The sequence below is a fragment of the Manacus vitellinus genome, unplaced genomic scaffold (assembly GCF_001715985.3).
Source record: "Manacus vitellinus isolate BGI_N305 unplaced genomic scaffold, ASM171598v3 scaffold_6_pilon, whole genome shotgun sequence".
Lineage (NCBI taxonomy): Eukaryota > Metazoa > Chordata > Aves > Passeriformes > Pipridae > Manacus > Manacus vitellinus.
Genome location: NW_021940750.1, coordinates 20,015,367 through 20,036,401, shown reverse-complemented (window position 1 = coordinate 20,036,401; position 21,035 = coordinate 20,015,367). Strand labels below are relative to the sequence as shown.

At 45.8% G+C, this 21,035-nt stretch overlaps 1 protein-coding gene across 4 annotated transcripts in view; it reads right to left on the bottom strand.

Annotated features, from left to right (window-relative positions):
* FLVCR2 (feline leukemia virus subgroup C cellular receptor family member 2) overlaps window positions 1-19,703 on the bottom strand; it is a 38,407-nt gene extending 18,704 nt beyond the window's left edge. For 3 of the 4 annotated variants that reach the window (XM_029964349.1, XM_029964347.1, XM_029964348.1), the window contains exons 1-4: window positions 19,245-19,625; window positions 7,530-7,671; window positions 6,184-6,324; window positions 437-504 (exon numbers count right to left, since the gene is read on the bottom strand). In XM_029964349.1, the coding sequence (XP_029820209.1) occupies window positions 437-504; window positions 6,184-6,324; window positions 7,530-7,671; window positions 19,245-19,532 (639 nt within the window). In that variant the 5' untranslated portion in view covers window positions 19,533-19,625. Of the gene's footprint in view, window positions 1-436; window positions 505-6,183; window positions 6,325-7,529; window positions 7,672-19,244 lie in introns of all 4 variants that reach the window. The other variant, XM_018082955.2, reaches the window with a different exon arrangement.
* Between the last annotated feature and the right edge of the window lie 1,332 nt (window positions 19,704-21,035).

Below are 21,035 nucleotides of genomic sequence, written 5' to 3'. Positions count from 1 at the left end.
AAATATTAGGACCTACTATAAGGCAGCACAGAAAGGAGCTCTCTGGCATACAGCACCAGCAGTAAGCTCTACAGTAGCTCAGGTACTGAAGCACTCCACTCTTCTGCCACCAGAGCACCAGTGTGGGCAGCCTCCTGGAACAGATGTCCTAGCAGAAGTCATAGTCAGGAACAGGGGGAGTCAGTTGCTGGAAGATTTTCTCAGAAGTAAACACTTTCATTCAGGGTGCAAAGGAGCTGTCTTTGCTAGAGCTCACTAGCTTTTGCATGGTGTGGTGTAAAGAGAAAAAGGAACCAATGCTCTCTTTCCAGCCAGCCAACGTGTGCCAGAGCCAGCCAGAAGTGCTGTGACATTGCATTTCTCACAGACTCTCCTTTGGCAGCCAATGCTAGACAACAGCAAACATCAGAGGGCCACGAGGGTTGGATACACTTACTGGGTAGTGGTGGATCACCATGCGGTTCAGCAGAGTGGACAGGGCGTAGAAACAACCTACATTCAGACCTAAGAGGGGGATAAAAATGCAGCACATTCAGAGCCTGCTACTCTCCTGCTAGGTTGTGGAAGGGTAGAAAAGCAGAGAGAGGAATCTTTGGGAGCATCAATCTAGTACAAGGCTGCAGAGTCTCAGGAGACTCAGCCAGAGTGGCTAGACATAGAATACTGAAAGAAATGCAGACAGTCAGGCCTCAGCATGCAGGAGGAAGCACCGTGCAGTTTCAGGATGGTTCTTACCTTAGCAGCTAGAGGAAGGGCTGTGCACATTTCTGGTACTGAAAGGTCTTGCAAGTCCCTCATGGGGTCTCAACCCTTCCTCACATCCAGATCCATCTTTAGCACTGGAGTTTTCTCCTTCCCCCCCAGCCAAGTCAGAATACTAGAAAAGCACCTGCCTCAGCATCACACCTTTAACAAGGACCCAGGATTCAATTAACAACAGTGTCATTGACCTGAGTGTTTTCCTTCCAGAGAAGAGCCTGATAGCATTCTCCCTGCTGACAGCCAGTAAAAAAATATTCTCTCCAAGCAAAGAAACAGCAGAAGGCAAGCAGAAGCAGAGCCGATAGTGAAGCACAGACAGCACTACCCCCAAGCACCTGCTATGTGTGTGTCTGCATGGGAAAATCTTGCATTTTAAAAGATATCACTGAGGCCTGAAAAAAAACCAACCATGAAAGTAATTGTATTTCTGAAAGGGAAGTTAGATTAACTGTTACACGCATCGGCCAGCTGGTGAAGGTTTCTCAGTATCACCCAAGGTGAGAATGAAACTGTTGGGGTGATACTGGTCAAGCCCCTTTCAGACACACTGCTTCAGCTTACATGCAACTCTCTTTGGTTAAATGCCTTCTCAAAAGGGCACAAAATCCAAGCGCTTTGCTAAGAGTAGGCAAGAACATACGTACGTGCACTGAATCAGCAGTACTGCAATGGCTACACTCTCACCTTGGGTGATACTGAGAAACCTTCACCAGGTGGATGAGGTCTGTAACAGTCAGCACAACTTTCTTCTCAGAAAGTCATTTACATTTGCAGTTAGTTTCTCTTCAAGGCTTCAGTGATCCTGAAGTAGGGGGGTGGGATGGGGGACACAGATTTCACCACTGCAGCTCACACATCTACAGGCTCCATAAGGAGGCATGGTTTTAAAAAGTCTGGCATAGATGCCTGAAATCCTCACAGAACAGATATGTGTCAAGTTCCCACTTCCTACTTTTCCTCTTTCAGCCTCAGCTAAAAGCAGAAACTCACAATACATGATACAGAAGTGCAGTCTCGCAGGCAGAGCATTAACACAGGGAACAAACCCCTGAGCTCCCCTAACTCTGAAGTCCTCTAGCTCCCCTGATCCTTAATTACTCAGCCATTCTGCGCCTAGCCCAGTCTTCCACTAAACACTGAATACCCGTTGCACTGCACAGCTCATGGAGCACTATGAGGAGCCACAAGATTGGCAGCTGGGATTGGCAGCTGAAGGGGACATCACACTTCCTTTACACACCATTATAATTTATTGTGAGGGTGGTGAGGGACTGGAACAGATTGCCCAAAGAAGCTGTGGATGCCCCATCCCTGGAAGTGTTCAAGGCCACACTAGACGGGGCTCTGAGCAATCCAGTCTAGTGGAAGGTGTCCCTGCTCACGGCATGGGGGTTAGAACTAGATGATCGTTAAGGTCCCTTCCAACCCAAACCATCCTATGATTAAGCAAAGGTCACTCCCCAGTTTTATGGCACACACAACAGATGAAAACTCTCATTCAAGTGATCCTAAATAAGCCAAGTGCCTGTGACAATGCTTCCTGCTCCAAAACCATGTGTCAGAAGGTTACGGGAGAGGCTAGTAAGTTGAGTGACATGCTCTTAAGGCAGGAGGAATCTAGCCAATGCTTTCCAAGAGTTACTTGAGAAGGCTGGAAACTCCAGCAGAGCCAGCAGCCAGAGATGGGGGAGAACAGTTGGATATCTCACAGCAAGGAGGCGCCCTCTAGCCTTGAAAGCTGTCTCTTTGCAACACTTTGCCGTAGCAAAACAGTTCTAGAGACTGTAATTCAGCTTCATCTTATCTCCACCTCTGGATCACCCCACTCATTAGGAGACATCACAAACTGCACTGCCAGGACGTGGGAGTATGGCAGATCAGCACAGTCCCTTCGCTACTTCACTTCAAAGCTGGGCATGAACATAGACCAGTCATTTGTGCACCTCTACTTCTCACCCAGCCAAGAGGACAGCAGCCTTGCGAAAATAGACAGATGCTGCTCTGGTAGTTGATGCTGTCAGTACAAAAGCTTCACAGCAGCTCTGTGATGCATATGATTTCCAAGACTGAGAAGGGCCCCTGCTTCCAAGCTGGGCAGAAAGTAATGCAGAGTTGGCAGCAACACTTGGCACCACAGTCAGGCAAAATATTCTAAGAATCAAGACAGTGTGCCAAATTTGCATATGCGAGGGTTGGCAAAAGCTGTAGGCACTTTATATGTCACAGCTGCTCCGTGAAGTTTCACCGAGAATTACAGCTGTTTGAATGCCCATGAAACAGGCAACGGTTGTTTCCAACAGGGCAGTGGCCATTTGCCCATGCAGATGAGGAAAATCAGAACTAGTAGCTGGGAGCAGGACATCTGAAGGTCCAGCCCCACCTGATTCATTAGCTAGTTACCATGGTTTGCTTGTAACGTGCTGTAGAATAGCATTTTTGAGACCTCACAGTGTCTCCTCTATTTTATAGAGGCCAGAATGGGGAACTTTATTGCCTATGGCTCCAAAAGGAGCCCTTATTAAGCCTCAGACTAGAACCCAGGTCTTCCGTAGGTAAGCAGCCTATTGCTTACATCCAGACTCCTGGTTTTCTTGTCTTCACCCATGTAAGCCTGCAGGACAATGGTTCCTTATGCAGATCTTGCTGCCCTGCCTCCTCCTCACTGCCCCATCACCCTTCCAAACCTTGATGCTTTGAGACTGTCTCACCACTCCCACTTTACCAGCCTTTCCCACCCTTTCCTGCCTACTGCCTCCCAGTAGCAACATGCTCTCAGATGCAGAGCCCAACTCAGTAAACTCGGACACTTCTAAATGTCCATTCCATGTTATGCCTCAGCTTCATGGAAGCAATGTCAGCAGCCTTAGGAAAAGGCTATTTGAGGGCTTTCCTCAAAAACAGTTCACTAGTACTGACACAGAGGCAGTGGCACCAATGTTTCCAGCACTGCAAGTCTTACCACAGGAAAGGAATTGACAGCTGCTAGTAATATCAACACCTTAGAGGTCTGCAGACCTGTTCTGACCTGGCATCATGGAAGGGTCCCCATTCTTTCTACAGCCAGGGGAGATGAAAAAGCAGCAGGTATCCCCCTCCCTCCTCTGGTATACGCTATGTTAACACAAAAGCTGAGAGGCTGCAGGTATCTTTGTGTTAGCTAGGCAGAATGATTCAGTTGCACTCATGTGGCTGCAGATGTCTTAAATCTTGGCCAACATAACTTTTGACTTAAGTAGGAAAAACTGTCCCCATTTTAAAGCCAGAGAAGTTAAAAAAAAGTTTCACTGCATAATTCCCTCTCTGAGCAACAGTCACCATCTCAAGTCAAGCTGTAGATTGACATGACGCTGACACAAAGAGGAACAGAATAAATGCACAGACCAGCAGGAAGAAAAAATAAATTATGAGCCACTGAAACAGCTTTTCCACATTGTTTGTGACTGCCGGAAGGGAATTATCCAGGATGATCAGATTCTAAACATGCTCTTCTGTACTGAGACCCCTCCTCTCTCCTCTAGGACTTGTTGCCTATCAAAATAAATGTTCTCTCCTCTAGGACTTGTTGCCTATCAAAATAAATGCTTTCACCTTCCCTTTCCCTGAAGCATAACTGTGTACTGTGCAGATGACACAATCCAACTTTAGACACAGTCTGCCTGACAATTTTTTCTGTCTTCACTTTCTGAGAGGGTATTGTGTGCTATGGAGGGGGAAAAAAAAAGCCAAAACAAGCAGCTGCAATGCAAACCAGTGGAGTTTAAGAGCAATCTGAGAGGGGCATTTCTAGAAGTCTATTGCACTGAGAAGGAAAGAAGCATAGAATTCAACAACCCCAAAGACCATTAGCACCCTCAGAAGGTACAAAGCCACTATCTCATTCTCTCCAACCTGGTTACTCATCGGCCAGGTCCTTCAGATACAATTGCTGGCATAATGGTAGAACTTTCAGCAATATTTAACTTTCTACCTGAGGAGCTTCCATAGCAAGACGGTAGGAAGAGTAAGGACACAGCTCCCTGCAGACTAGCTGGCTACAGTATAACTTATTATGCAGCCAGGCAGAGACTACAATGGCCTTTCTGTTAAAGAGAAAAACACTGTTCCATATGCCAATTCAGCATCAGGGAATAGATTCAACACAGTACATTGCCCTCAGAGAAACAGACTGAGACTGCTAAAGAGAAGCAAGCAGCAAATTCAGAGTGCCAGGACAGATGGCATAAGAAGATGTTCTCCAGCCTTTCCTTCTATTTGTTTCATAGGGACTGCCTAGGAAGCTGACGAAGTCTGCACATCTGCATAGTCCACATGACCTCTACTGGGATGCCCAGCAGTCATACCCTTGCCTTGGGAAATGACCTTTACTGAGTGCTGTGACGTGCACTTAGACACTCCAATATATTTCTTAGGTAAGCACTTAGATTGGCTCATTGCAAGTAACTAAGTGACTAGGAAAAAAGAACAGGTGTCCTAGTTAGGACAGCTGAGATCAGTTCATCATGGTGGGTGTAACCCAAAACTGTATTCTATAGCCTTCCATGTCATTTCCCAGAAACTAGACTATTGTTGTCAATAGACTATTCGCACCCTCTGCCCATAGAGCCTGACTCCTCAGGCTATAAACTAGGTGTTAAGAGGCCTGTGAGATAGGAGGATGTTTCTGTCCTCACACCCTTTGTGGGAACTCCCCGCCCTGAGGGGAGCACCAAGCATTCCTGCCTGAACTGGAGGATATATAATCTTGGAGTCTTGGAACATTTTTCAACCCACTCGTGGGATCCAGAGGACGGCTGCATCTCATCGCTCCCAACCAGACTTAGACCACCACTGGACTGCGATCACCACTTTGGCCAGACTGCAGCAGCTCTCCCACCAGCAGGTTCTTCCCCTCTCCCTTTACTTTGGACTCAAGCGGGGCCCAAGGAATACCACTTTGTTCAGGCCCCAGGGTACTGGGTTATACATTTGAGTTTTTGTGGGTTGAGACCAACTGTTTGTTTGTATTATTGTACTTATTGTATTATTTTAATAAATTGTTATTCTGACTTATAATCTCTCCTTTGAGTTGAGTTCATTCCCCCTGCTGGTTAACTCTTAAACCAGCACAACAGGTTAAGGAAAAAAGAACAGGATAAGGAAGAAAGAACAGGATAAAGAAATCCCCTGAGCAAAAAACAGCCAAAGTTTGGGAGAACAGTAGTGGGAGTATATTGTCCACTGTGTACTTGCCTTGCTTGTATTCTTCCCTAGGCATTTGCTTGTAACTACTGCTAAGAGTACTGGGCTATAAGGATTCCTAGTTTGTGGCAGGACAGCTATCTTCATGCTCCCCTAAAACAACTCTGGCCAGTTACTGCTCCAGCAGAGCACAGAGAGGGAGGGAGGAGTGATAATTGCACAAGGAGAAAGGTCAGACCTTACCGTAAGTGACCATAAGGAGCAAAAAGTTGGCATTGTGGAGCAGACGGAGGATTGATTGCACGTAGGAATATTCTGCTGTTGGTCTTGACTGGATCAAGGCCTGAGCTCGGCTTGGAGGGTTCTGGGGCTTCTCCTTGAAGACTGAAATCAGACACAAAGTATACCTGTTTGTAATGGTGTCATCAGGGGCCCTGAGCACACACTGTGGGTAGAGCCATTTGAGGGATGGCAGAGAGACTAGTAAAACCAAGCATACAAAACACACCAGTGTCCTTAAGCTTTGATCTCCATGCATGAACTCATCCAGGAACAGGAGAGAACAGGCTCTCTCCAACACTAACTCCTCCCACTAGGAAAACACCTTGCATTTCATTCCTTTGTCTTCAGAAGGATGATCAGCCAGCTGCTAAAATATTATGTGGATTTACAAATGCCAAAGCAGATTAGGAAAAGTCAGACAGCAAAGATGGCCTCTGAAGAGTCCAGTGCCTGGTGAGCAATGACCTATGTATGCCAGGTTTTATTTCAGGCCTGGAACTTTTTAGGCTGGCCAAGTCATCTGCTGTCCCTTACTAGCATTAGTGTCCAGAATTGCCAGTCGCAGGCAATTCTGCTGTGCCAGGTGCTAGACAGCCATTCTTGTACCTTGTCTATTCCCTGCCCCAGATTCTTTGAAGTCTACATCTGATTCAGCCACCGGCAACATGAACAAACTGGCAAGAGGAGCCTATCCAAAAAATTCCATGGAGTTCAGTAGACAACATCTGCTCTCCAATGAGCATGTCAGTCTTTCATGCTAAAGATTTGGCTTCTACTTCATGGATTAAGCATGAAGTAGGAGAATTGCACCTCTGGTCTCCTGCTACTGCCCTCAGTGCTTCCTTCTATCCACTCATAACTAGTTACCTTTTTTTCTCTTAGGAACAGCTTGTTCCTGTGATGCCATATAACCTGCCTCTTTTTCTCTACCCTGAGGAGGTCATCAGGTCCAAGGCACAACCCAAGGCCCAGCACTCTGTTTGCAGGGAAGATGACTGTGAAACTTGGAAGACTTCTGTTGGCTTTTAAAGGATTTACTCATGCCAGGGTTTTATTAAGCAGGCAAAGGATGAAATGAACAATTTGGCAGGCTCATTCACGACCTCTTATACTCCCCTTCACATGTGCAGTTCATCAAGGACTTGAAGCAGCAAGATGGGGTATTGCATGACCCTATTAGCTGCATGCTGCATCACCAGATGAACTTCCCCCCCCATTTCCTGGCACACAGCCCGCCCCCCCCCCCCATCCCCAGGCTGATCTTCTCAGTCCCACCTGGTTTCCTGTGCATGCTCCCACCTCCTTACCTAGGATGACCAGGATGAATAGGGCTGATGCCACACCTGCAGTCATGAAGAACATGATGCTGATGTGGTAGGCCAGCTTCTCCACATCCTCCACATTAGGAATCAGAACTGGAGGGACTAGAAAGCCCACAGCGATACCAAGCTGAGCAAGAGAGAGAGGGGATAAACAGAGGCATGACATGAAACCACAACACTGCCACCACCCTAGAGCTCAGTAAAGGCTCAACTGAGCCTAATCCGATTTCACAACCAAGATGAAAACCTTCCTTACCACCCAAAAATTAAGAGATAAAGCCAGCTACCCTTTGCAATTAGGCCATAAGAGAGGTTCCCCCACTGCACTTAAAACTGTCAGGATATTCAAGGCAAGGTTTTACAATAGAATTGAGCAGAACGAATACTTGCCTCCATTGAAATGGAGGTCTTGCTTCCCCAACCTCCCCCATGCATGTATGTTCCTGTCCACACACACATCCCACACATCCCACCTGCTCTGACGCTGGCCACATTACCCAGTAATCCAATTTTACTCATTAAAAATGGCAGAAAACAAGACCATCAAAAACCACTACAATTTTTACTAGGTTAATGAGTTGAAACAATTCATTTTCCAATCAGACAAGCACAAGGAGAAAGGGCCAAGAGAGAAACAGCCCACTCATAATAAGTGAGATATTAATCTAGCTCCGTCACTTTATGACACTGTTACAAATGAGCACCCTCCCAAGACAAGACTCACCCTATGACCACCAGGAGAACCCAGAAAAACATCAAGGTTGAAATCAAAAGAAGTGCTGACAGCACGTATCCTACACACTGAGGTTGCTTTTGTGATGGGGCTTGGTAACTGACCCTGGTAAAATGCTCTGAAGGGCTACAAGAAGAAACCCCTACAGCTACAGTCCCTACTGTGCCAAAAGCCCCTCATATGTTCAGCTGAGAAGCTCCTGCAGTGGCAGCACGCAGCCTGGTGAAGACATTAGGCCTTTTAACTCCACAGCTATTTCTTCAGTTCAGCAACAAAGCAATGCAGCACGACAGGCTTTGCCACACATTTTGCAATGAGAGCGACTGACAGTAGCACAGACCTTCAGTGCCACCCTCAAATGGAAGAGAGAAGAAATCACTGCTTCAGTGCTTAGGAGCACACTCTTCTTTCCATAAAGTGGGAGCCAAAGTGCACTCAGCATATTCATGAGTACTCCAAACTGCAGAGGAGCCTACAAAAGCCATTTTTCCCCCACTCCTTGAGTTACACTGTTTGTGCCTGTATTTCAATCACCATTTGGTTTCCAAGGACTGTGTATTTACCTATCCCCCCCTCCCCGCCCCCCCCCCCCTCCCCCCCCCCGCGGACTCTTCCCAAGCATTTGCAGGTATCTTGGTCACCTGAAAAAGAGGCATGCTAAAGCTCAACTCCCACTTGCTCTCAAGGCTCTGCACACTCACCCACATTTGGGAAAAAAACATTTTTTTGTTGTTTAGCAACACCCTCACTTAGCAACACAGGCCTGATTTAGGCCTATATTTGCTGTTGTGGACAGTGACCAGGCACACACAAGAGCATTCAGTAATTGGAAGGACTGAGAAGGTATCCAAAAAAGAGAGATACCAGGTGGCCATGCAGCCATTCTCATTCTTGCTTGAAACAGAGGTTTCCAATCTCTTTTGCAGGCTATGCAATTTGCCTGGAGGCAGGAAAGCACTAACAGTAGCAGCATAGTGCTAACTGAACCAAGACTGAATAGCAGCTTAAAAAAACAGTGGTTATTCATGCTACACCAATATAACCTCTATAAAGCCACTGAACTCATCACACTATGAGTAAATGAGGATATAGTCAAAAGTCCACTGCATTTAGTGTTTCCTTATGGGAAATATTAGATTGATGGGAATCAATTAGCACAACCATGACTCATTGTTCCAGACTGGAGAGGATACTGTTTATGCCTCACAGCCAACTGAACAGCAACAAGACAGCCCCACTAGCCAACTGCTTCCCTAAAGAAGGATTCTGCAGTGCTCAGTGTATTCACAGTCACTGGAAAAGGTCTATGACTCTACAGGTATAGAAAGCAAGGACTAAGAAAGGCGAGTACTATGCTGCCCATAAATCACAACAAAGCACATAAGCTACACAGATCAGATGTCCCAAGAGCCCTGTAATCCAGGCATGAACTCAGACATGTTGCCCAGGTTGCCTTCTAGCAAAACCTCCTCATGTTTTCTGCATGCTTTCTCTATCATATCTCCATGTTTCTCAAATGCCTCATTTTGGAAGGCCCACTCACTGGCCAGGATAAAAATCTCAGACCAAATACATTTCAGTTGCCATATCTGACAGCTGAGATAAAAGTCAGTTTGTGCCATCCAGCCCGAGAAAACTCTCCACAACATTCCTACTCCTTCATCCAGCTGGTGGATTTTTGAGACAGGAAGAACACTTATGTTTCAAACAGAGATATCTGCTACCCTCAGACACCTTATTTAGCTTACAAACAAGTAATTTTCAACCATGTCTGGCCAAACTTCTCCTGTATCAAACAGTATGCCCTCCACTGGGATCTGGAATAGCCTGGGTAAGGATCAGCAACAGATACCTGTGCTAAATTCATTCTTGGTGCTGGGACACTGCAGGGAGCCAGGGGGAATAGCCACCAAGAGATTACAGATGTGCCCCATCAGTTCAGGGTACTGTCAGGAATGAGAACACTTGAGCCTTGGTTACATGGACTGAAGACAGACACAAGTTGTGCCATCAAGTCAAGCTTGGACTGAAAGAGCTCAGGAGGAAACTTAAACCATTAGGAAGGATAAACCTTCCTAACACCCACACAGCATAGATAGCCCCTGACACAGGACCAAACTTGCCAGAGCTCAACTTTGTTCAGACATGGTCTATCCTCAGCCTCTCATCGCAGCGAGTCAGGCCAGCTCTCCTCCTCTGCACTGCCCACTATCAGTGAGCACAACTATCAGCTGGCTTAGAGGCTTCAAGCTCTGATCCTCCTCAGATTGCATGCCTCCCCTCCTCTGCACAAGCCTGCAGCTGCACAGAGAGAGTAACTGCATTAAACACAGAAGCTCACAGAGGGCAAAAGCCTGCTTGTCTCTGCAGTGCATTTATTTTGCTCTGCTTGTGGCCAAGTGCAGGCCTGTGGCTCTGGTGTGCGTGGTCAGCCCAGGACAGAGCCACCCTGGGCTTCACTCCTATCTCTGTAGTATTCCCAAAGGTTCAACCTTAGAGGAAGAGACTCTCAACATAGCTCCTTTCCATTCAAGGGAAGAGTCCTATTGCCTCTTACATATCAGGTCTCACATGTTCCCTACACCCTTTAACAAATAAGGTCTATAAACACCTTTCTGGAAATTGATCCTTTGTCTTACCACAGTTTAAGTCTTGAAAGAACTAGGCTGGATTCCTGTGCTAAATGCTTCTTGGCCTACTTCTCTCTGCAATCACACGCTAGCCACATGAGCTGCTGAACAGCAGCTAAACAACAACAGGAGAGGAGGGGAGATCATGCTTTATTCTGACTTTTGACATAAGTTTCTCCAGGACCACAGCTGAGATGCAATCTTTCTGGTCTCCCTCTAGCTGTTCCTTCCTGAAAAAGGATCTATCTGATATACCTAGCAGAGAAGGTATTGAGTGTCTGTTGTGCAAACTGTTCAGAAATCCTTTACTGGGAGGTCCTACAGTCATAATTTACCCAATGGGACACAGACTTGGCATTTTTGGACGCTACTTGTTGCCTTTTCAGAAGACCTGAACAATTTTTCTAACTATAAATGGATGTTTTGTCCTCTCCCTTCTCCTTCCAAAAGAAAGGAACCACTTTTATCCATTAAGAGTTCATTATACCTTTGGTAGTAGAATGAACAAAAAAAATCATAGCAATAGGAACTATATTTTATATTTCAGAGCAACTGATGCTATTAATTCTGTGAAGATGAATCTCCCTGACCTGACCAAAACTGAAGACTTCCTGAAGGATACTCACAAACCCTGGATTAGTCATACCATTTTTACCAATGAAGACAAGCTCTCAACAACATGAAGAATATTATACTGCACATATTTTACCTTTCACAAGGAGATTTTTAGCCTGGTTCTCAGCAGATCAGTACCCGCATCACCATCAGCCCACAGACAACACTGTAACCGATTAACCAGAACATTCAAAAGATAACTTAGAAAGAGAAAAATAACTTTTCTCCCTTCTCCACACCTTTCACATGAGGGAAAATAAAGCAATGTAAAACTAAAGTTGGTTCAGCAACAATCTGTTCTACTCTTCTTACAAAGACCATCAGTCATAAGGGATCATAATGCAGTCCCTCTTACCAGCATTTCCAACCTTTATATAGGCAAAAAGGAGTCCAAGACCTATAGAGATAGGCTCTAGTTCCCAAAATTTGGCACATCACTCAACATCCTCACACTCAAAACCCCCAGGACTGCCCTGATCTCCAAGGATCTCTCTTCAGGAACCAGGCTGCTGGCACTTTATTTTAAAAAGGCTTTGCGGTAACTTTTAAACAGACTACCAGGGAATCAACAATGACAACAGAGTGCACTGTTCAGACGACGTTTTATTTAAAGGCTGGTTAAAGACAGAAGGAATGTACTTCCTGCCTGAATTTTGTCAAGGACCAGTCACAACAACATCATATTCAAGATTCAAGTGTATACAAGAATAGCCAAGAAAACCAAGACCAAGTAGCTAAGAAGATGGTACAAATGTACCCAAAGTCTTGAAATGAAAAATGAGATCTCTTAAGTTTAGGTGATTATATACTCAAAGTCTGCTGAAGGAAGATAATCAGTGGTATAACAGCATAAAATCTGTAAATGAATGATCGATGGAAGAGTGGAGGGCAGGAGGTGGACCTCCACCTCAAAAAAAACTAAGAATCAGCAACAGGAATACAAAAGCCCTATGAAATTCCATAAGTACAGATGTTGACAGAGGAGTCCACCAAACCCAGAAGGTCAATTAAAATGTTAAAAGATAGAAAGAGAGAGATGCTGCAAAAGCAAAAAATATACAACAGTAAGAAATTTCGACAATGCCCTTGCAAGCTAAATAAGTGTCATGACAGGGATGATGCAGAGACTGCAATTTTTGGATTCCATAAATACTCTTTTCTGAGGAGAACTTATAAGAGGCAGCACAATTTGTGATTTAGACCTAGAGCAGCACAGTGTGACTACAATCAATATTACAGAATGGTTCTGCGCTGCACTCAAATTCAGCTTCTTTGCAGCAGTGACAAAAAAAACCCACCCTCCAAAGCACTATGGCAATATATAACTCACAAGAGGAAGCTGCCTAAGAGGAAAGAAGTGTGTTAAAAGGAAATTAAAAAAAAAAAAGCCTAAAAATTAAATGCTTGCAAGTGGCATTTGGACTGTGCAAAGACACTGCATCAGAGGCTAATTGTAAGCCTAAAGCACATTAGCAAAATATTTTAGAACAGAATAAAAGAACTACAGTTAAGTAAAAAACAAAAATTAAAAAAACAAAACCACAAGCAAACCAAAAAAACCAAGAACATGACCTAAATCAAAAACTGAATCTTATTCCTTCAAGCAAAGAAAAATGGCAGCAAGCTGGACTGGTCTGACGTAAAACCATAATTAAACCAAAAAAGCCAGCAGAACAACTTTACAAACCAACTCAAAACTCTTCAAACACAACAAAATCAGAAAACATGACAGAAGGTCTGTAGGGCCAAAAAATGATCACTGGGGAAGGAGAACATTCAAGAAAGAGGAGGTCTTGGGCCAGCATTCATGACATGATAATTACTGGAGGTTTCCACATCAACAGAACCTCTTCACATAGCAAAAGTCAGAAGCATTACGAGTGGAAGATATTAAACAATTTATTTCAATTAATTTCTTCTACGAAGCATCAGGACTACCTGGTATTCAGGAGTTCAAAAGAACAAGTCAACAGAAAATCCACACCACTCATACACAAACACACCAAACTACTCTGTTACCAGATATTCAAATCAGGAACGGAGGAAGGGAAAGTGATGTGAATTTTTAAGAGGCCTAGCACAGGCAGGAGTCCCAGGAAAGCCCAAGGCCAGCAGCCTGCTGGTTTGGCCAACTGGGCAGAAACTGCAGCAATCAAAAGATCTTAAGATTATGCACTGATAAACACCAATTCAACAGGCTTTTCAGACACCATGATTTCAACACAGTCTTAGCAAGTTTCCAAGACAAGACTTTGGAGAGTTAGGAGGATACACTCCACATCACACTTAGATCACCCCTGGATTCACCCAGGGAAGCCCTTTGAGGAGAAGCCTATTCTAGAGCTCCAGAGCCTATTCCACAGACTCTTCCTCTACTCTTGTCTGTGTATCAAAGCTCTGCCTTATGGTGCTCCCTCCTTTTCTAACTACGGGTGCCTCCCACGCTGTAACCATGACATTTCACAGGAAGAGCTAAACTTTTGGACCCTACAACTCATGTATTGCAACGGGCAGAGAGCAGCCAGCCACCCGCTTCTCACAGCCCGTGATTCCAATTGCACATCAACTTTCCGATACTTTGCTATGAGCACAGGTCTCAGCTGCCTTTCTATACAAAAGGCTGCAGTAGAACTGAAAACACACAACTGAGGAGCTATTTAAAGTGGGAGATGCCAGTTCCTACCAGTATACTTTTGTATGGATTGCTGCCCAGAATATGCTTCTTCCATACCACTGAGAGCAAAATTAAAAGAGACTGTCGAAATCCAGATAGTCAGGAAGTCAACGTACATATTTGCACAGCTTGTATTTGCACAGTTTAGACAAATTTCTTGCAGTGTTTTAAGAAGCAGAAAGGACCCAAGTTGTGAAAGGAAAAATTGTAATCTAGTCTTGTGATGAGATAAGATAGGTCTTAGGCTCTTTTTACTCTCCCATTGATGTGGAAGACAATTTTTTTCAAACTTGTCTAAAGATTGCACAACCAAAGCTCTTCTGTAAGCAAAGCAAACTCCCTTCCTCATCACACTTCTGCTTCTGTGGCATCATCTCATAAAGGTTAATATGATGCAACACTGCACAGTGACCTATGCAAGTCATTCAGGGCCTGTCAGCCTTGAATGCACCTTCCCCCAGTTTGCAGGGAAATAAGCAAAACACAGGAAAAAAAGCAGCAGTAGACAAGAGAGAGAACAAAGTAGAGATGGGTTTCAGCTCTGACAACTACCTCAGCTGCTGCTGGAATCCTCAGCAAGAATATAATACTTTGGTCAAGGACCTATTACAGTCACAGAATACAGCCAGTCCCAGGGATCCCTCAGGGCAGGTGCTGAGGGTGCCATAGGGCAGGCCCTCCCAGCAGAAACACTGCAGGCATTCATTTAAACTCGCATGCAGAACTTCACCCAAAACCCAATGCTTTGATGAGGGAGAAGGGGGAGCTGCCTTTGGTGTATGGCTGGGAAGAGGGCACCAGATGGAATGGGTAGAATAAAGTTCATTTCAGGCTCCCATGTCCATTTATAGAAAGCCACATTGCTATTTGGTCAGCACACCCTCCCACAATGAGCCACATCCAGGACCTTGGAGAGTTGGCCACGTTGCACTCCTTGTGATCCAAGTGTTCTGATCAACCGCGCCCTTTTTACAGAGGGAGAAAGGAAACAGGGCTGGAGAATGTCAACCATTAACTACTGCCACTACAAGCTCCTCTCTGTTCCTTGCTAAAATCTTCTCTATTCTAATAGTTAAAACTCTGGGAGGTACAGGGCCAAGCTACAGAGGACAGTGAGGCAGATCACCACCTGCCTGTATTTCTAACAGGGATCAAATCTCATCTGTAGGGATGGGGAGCCTTCAGCAGATAAAGAACAGCCAAAGAAATCTAGAAGTCAACTGGAGACTGGAAGACAGGAATTCCATTTCCACAATGCTTCTTAGATTTTCGGACACTGCCTTCCCTGAAGGACAAAAGGTACAGAACAGAGTTATCAGGGAGGCATCAAACAAACACACGCTCAGCAAAAACAGCACTGCAGGCTCACCAGCACAAAAGCAATGGCCATTCACATGTTGCAGACCAATTACACAGGAAAACCCACCCTACCCTTTACCCCAGGCAGATTCTTTCCCCCAGTTCAGAATAAAAGGAAAGGACCCATCAGAAGTGAAAGAGAGAGCATCTCCCTGAATTTCATTCACAGCTTATCATCCAGTTTGTCCACTTCAAAAGCCACCACCTAATCACTGCTAGACTGGCATTCCCAGCAGGCTGCAGATATCACCTAAAATCTCTGCCTCAGGTCGTTTCTGTTATGGAAGCCCTAAACCTCTGAACTCACATAGTAGCTCCATCAGAATAGGGACAGACCTAAAGATCAATAAGGTGCTACATCATTTGCCCCCAGAGGCAGAGCTTAATATGAGGCTGAAGTTTTCTTTCCTCAAAAACCACATCACCACCTTCTATCACCCTGCTAAAAAAAAAAAAAACAAACAAAACAAAACAGGCAAAATCACTGCAAAAAAATCATTTAACACCCCCACATCTTTACTCCCACCAGCTGCTTGTTTCTCTTTGTCAAAACAGCAAGAACCAGGAACAAGGTCTCCCTCAATAGAAAAAAACCCCAACACTGGTGGCAAAGCAATATAAAGTCAAACCCATAAATGTTCTTTCTTTGTCCATGTGCAGCACAGTTATACACTTCTCTGCATGCTGCCCATGTCCCTTGCCCATCAAGTGACAACATTGAGATGAACTAAGAGACAGATATGCCTAAAACAGTAGGCACAGCAGTCCAGCACGCACTATGGCAGCTGAAGAAGAGAGCTGGTACCCAGCCATCAGACTCCAGCTTATAAATTTCAAAAAGCCATGAGAATTTAACTCGTTATTTAAACATCCCCACCACTGTGTTAGTTCTGTCATGCCACAGCACCAAAAGACAGAAGAGCAAGTGTGCTAAAGGAAGGAGCAAGATCTGCTGTTCCAACAAGCACGTACAACCAAATGCTATTACCTCAGGAAAGCGTTTTTTCCCACTGCAGTCATGTCACCAGAGAGAATGAGAGGACAATCTCTCTCCAGTGTAGATGTTAGAAGTCTGTTTAGACCTCTCAGGCTGGTCTGAACCAGGAACTGGAACCAGCTGATTAATCAATACACCCAAATGGAAGCATGGCCTTACGCAAACGGCTCTCCCCTACCCACCTCTTGTGTGTGGGGCTTCATGCAGACATCCAGCTCTTCCACAAGTAACACTGCTGACATAGCAGGCACACTACTACTGATGGCTGTATTTCAGAAGCATGTCAGACAAATTCCTCCCAATATTCAAACAAATCTGAAGGACATTTCTGTAACACTTCTGCATATTTACCCCAGAACTTAAGCCTGAACACGACTCCCCATATAGATTTTTCCTAGTCTTTCAAGCACTGAGAAGTAATGTTTTAATAACACTACTACAATAATGCCAAAGCATCCAACATGCAAACTCCATTCTATACTTACCCTTACATGAACTTGAAGGAAAAAGGAAAAAGGAATAGAAAAACACCTGTGTATCTTCTTGTTAGAACGCAAAAAAGTAAAATGCTAAGAAAATCAGCAGTGGGTAAACAAGTGAATGTGATCACCTCCTCCACAAATGTTCTAGAAGCTCTCCAGCATGTATTCAAGTGTGCTTAATCTAACCTTTCTTTGCACTTCAGATATCACAGCCAACACATGGCCAGAAACAAGTGAGGTGATTCTAATACCCTACTAGGGATTGTTTGGTTTTTTAAAGGATTTTTAACACCTGGTCTGATTGATTCAATGATTTACTGTTCAGGGCTAACTTTGAACCTAAAGACTACCATCACTCAGCAAACAACGTCTATTATACTCTTTGCCAACACTCCCTAACACACACTCTTTAACTGCAGTCAGGAAAACTGGATGCCTCTATTTCTTCCCACTGCCCAACATCATCAGTAAACAAAATAGCTACTTTCATTCACTGTGATTCTGCATCTCAGGACCCTTGACTATGGGAATTAATAGGTCTTTCCTATGGAGTATGCTCCATAAGAGGAAAGTCTGAGCTTACAAAGAAAAGACTATGTACTGAACTGAAGTCTCACTGTCACATCAGTTCAACTGCCAGAGCAGTGTGGAGCACCAAAAGTGTAGCCAAAGTTTGCTTTTCACAACCATTATACTAAACTGCTTCTTTTAGGATGATGAGGATTCCACACAGGCATATAGTACAGGCTGACAGCTTCACTGTTTAGATTTCTTATGCACACTGTTGAGTAATTCCACCTGAATAATTTTTAAAAAGTCTGACAGCAAAACTCTGAGTTACTTATTTGCTAATGCCAAGTTAGATGCCTTCCACTCTAAAGATTCATTTAAAAACACATAAAACCCAGCCCGCTAGAATGGGTGATAAGAGCAAAAAGGAAAGCTTAGATTCACTCAGAGAAAGATAAATATGTTTTCTCTTTTCAAAATGTAAAGCGGTCTCCTTAATTCCCTAGTGGTGTTCTGCAATCTTCAGTCCTTCAGATACCATCCCCAAGCATTCACCTCTTTTTCCCTCAGCAGTATTTAAATAAATACAGAAACACAGGAAGAAGCCTGCATTAGAAGCTACCAGAACTGCAAACCATTCAAATCTGAATGGCAGCCACTCACAGGCTGAATGGTCCAGGGTGATGCACAGAGTCACGTGTAGGGGAGTACCTAGGTGTCAAAGCAAGGGGAACAGGTCCAGTGTATCAGCTAATGCCAGGTTCTGCTTCCCTCTTCTTCATGTCAGGGCTGCAGAGCCACATTCATTCTACTTATGCCTCATTGCATCAGTATTGGCCTATCCGCTTCGTTCAACTGGTATGATTGCCTTTCAGTGCAAGGGTCAAGAAGCTATTTTCCTTATCCTTTCAAAGCTGTGTAAAAATGTATCTCCTCTGAGCTCTAGCTGGCTACAAGAAAAGACAGTCATAGCTTGAGCAAGTGTGGGTCACGGGCCGCCCTGACCCATGCTGATGCAAGAGTGCTTGGGGAACTGACCTCACACTAGCCTGATGGAACTTTTCTTTTTTTCAAAGCAACTGCTTTGAAAAAGCAGCGGAACTCTGTATCTACTTTTAAGAGGTATCAAAGTGCTAAAGTCCTTTTCCTCCAGGCCTCAGTGACAATACTGTTTTCAGCAGACAGATAATCTCCTTTGCCCCATCCAGTTGTCAGCAGGAAGAGGATATTGCAGTGTCAAGTCCAAAGGCAACTGCAGATTCTAGGTTTGAAGGACACTGCCTAAAGCATGTTTCTCAGCACTGTGCATTTCCCTCCAGCCCATCCATGGTTTTACTAAATCACAACCCTGGACTGGAGATTCACAAACATGGGAAGAGGAGAGCACTGGAGAAGACCCTGAGTCAAACATCTCTCAAATCCAGAATAATATCCAACCCCCATGCTGCCCCAAACTTTGTAGACTTAGGTCCCGCTTGCCTCTGTCGTCAGCATCAGCCCACAGCGGCGTTTTTCCAGGTACCAGCTGCATTTCCCAGTGGGAATTTCCGGTAAGTGCCTCTTATCGCTGCTGCTGCCCTCCTGGCCCTGTGCATCTCTTCCCCCTCCCTGGTTCTCCCCCTTAGCACTCCCAGTCTCCCGACAGGTGGGTGACAGCCGGTCCCACATGCCTGGCCAGCCGAGAAGCAGATGCCCATTACCTGGTTCCCAAAGACCGCGATGGAGCAGGCGGTGGAGACTTCGTGGGAGCCAAACCAGACAGAGGCGATGCGTGAGGGCATGCCCAGGATGAAGACCTGGGCCAGGGCACAGATGACCTGTCCCAGGACGGTGACGGGGAAGAGATGCGGCTTCATGCTGCCCAGCTTCACCCAGGCGCCCACAGCATTCAGGGCCGAGCCAGCCAGGGCGACGAGGCGCAGCCCCCTCTTGTCCAGCAGCCAAGCGACAGGGAAGAGCAGGGGGATGTAGACGAGCATGTAGCTCATGGAGAGCCAGTCGATGGCGAAGGCGCTCACGTCGTAGAAGCGCACGAAGACGTTGTTGATGCTGCCGTACTGGATCCACTGGAAGGCGTTGCACAGGGAGTAGCTGCTGAAGAGCAGCAGCACGGCCCAGCGACGCCGGGACAGCTGCACCTCGGCGGGGCGCAGCAGCAGCCCCTCCTCTCCGCAGCCGACTGACTCCGTGCCCCGGCGGGCTCTGCAGCACCATGCCGGCACTGCGGGCCGCCTGGCTCGGCTCGGCTCGGCTCGGCTCGGCTCGGCTCAGGCTCCCTCGGCTCGGCTCCCGGGTCCCCGCCGGTACTACTGGCCCGGCCGCCCCGCCGGCTCACTGGCGGCCGCCGCACTGGAGGCCCGGGTCCCCCGCCCGGCCCGGCCCGGCCCCTCCCGCCCCGCCCCCGCCCCGCCCGCCCCGCCCTGCCGCGGGGACGGGAAGGGCCCGGGCCGCTCGGGAGGGCACGGGCAGATCTGCCGTCACTGCCCAGCCCCGCCGAGCGGCCGCCCTGGCGTTCCAAGGGCCTGTGGCACGAGAGGCTGCAGCCGGCAGCGATGAACGGGCTGAGCAGAACTGTGTCCTGGGGGAGGCTGTGAGTGGGCTGTGCCCGACCCTGCCAGAGATGCCAGGGTGGAGTCCTGGAGGAGGAACCGGTTTGGGTTTCGTTTGGGTTGGCCTCTGGTTGTTTTTTTCGTGACGTGGCACACTAGAGAGTGAAAACATCCAGTGAAGTGAAAATTAAAACATCCCAACCCAACTGAAGCAAAAGAGCCAAAAGTGATGTTTGTTTCCATCCTCACGGGGAACTCGCAGTTAATGAGTCAGCCCTTGTTTTCCCATTACTTTAGCAACACGCCACTGGCAGATGCCTGCCTGGAGATCATTTATGATCTACAGTTCATTTAATTAACATCATGTTACCTGAATTGCATAAACATTCCTCAGTGCAAGGACACAAGATTATTAGTGTTGTTCAGCTCTCTTACAGTATTTAACACAGAGATCAAAACTAATTTGAAAAAATAGCAGCAATGTCTTTAGGGTGTTGTATTCCTGAAAGAAAGACTTGGGTCAGAGAATGAAAAAGTGAAGTTTCTCTGGCTTGTATTTACTTGGTAGCTACATTATAATGTCGCCCTTTTACATACTTGGTGGAACTTGTGGCATGCTCTTCACAATGGTACAACATAGTCATAATGTAGCCCTTTTACATAATAAATGAGAAAGACACGTTCAGAAGCCAAAGTCAGAAAAGAGGTTTTCAGTCCAATTTATTATTAAGTTAGGCAACCAAAGTTACTCTAAGCTTTCCACAGAGACAACTGAAAGAACAGAGTAATTTGTTCTAATAAATTTGTAATTTTATGTTATCAGGAATACAATCAGTGATATTGGTGCAGAGAGGGCAGAAGTGAAAAAAGAGAGCTGGAAAAAGACTATCATAGTCCAACAGCTGCTTAGTCTGAGAACTGTGAGGTTGTAACAGTAAAATA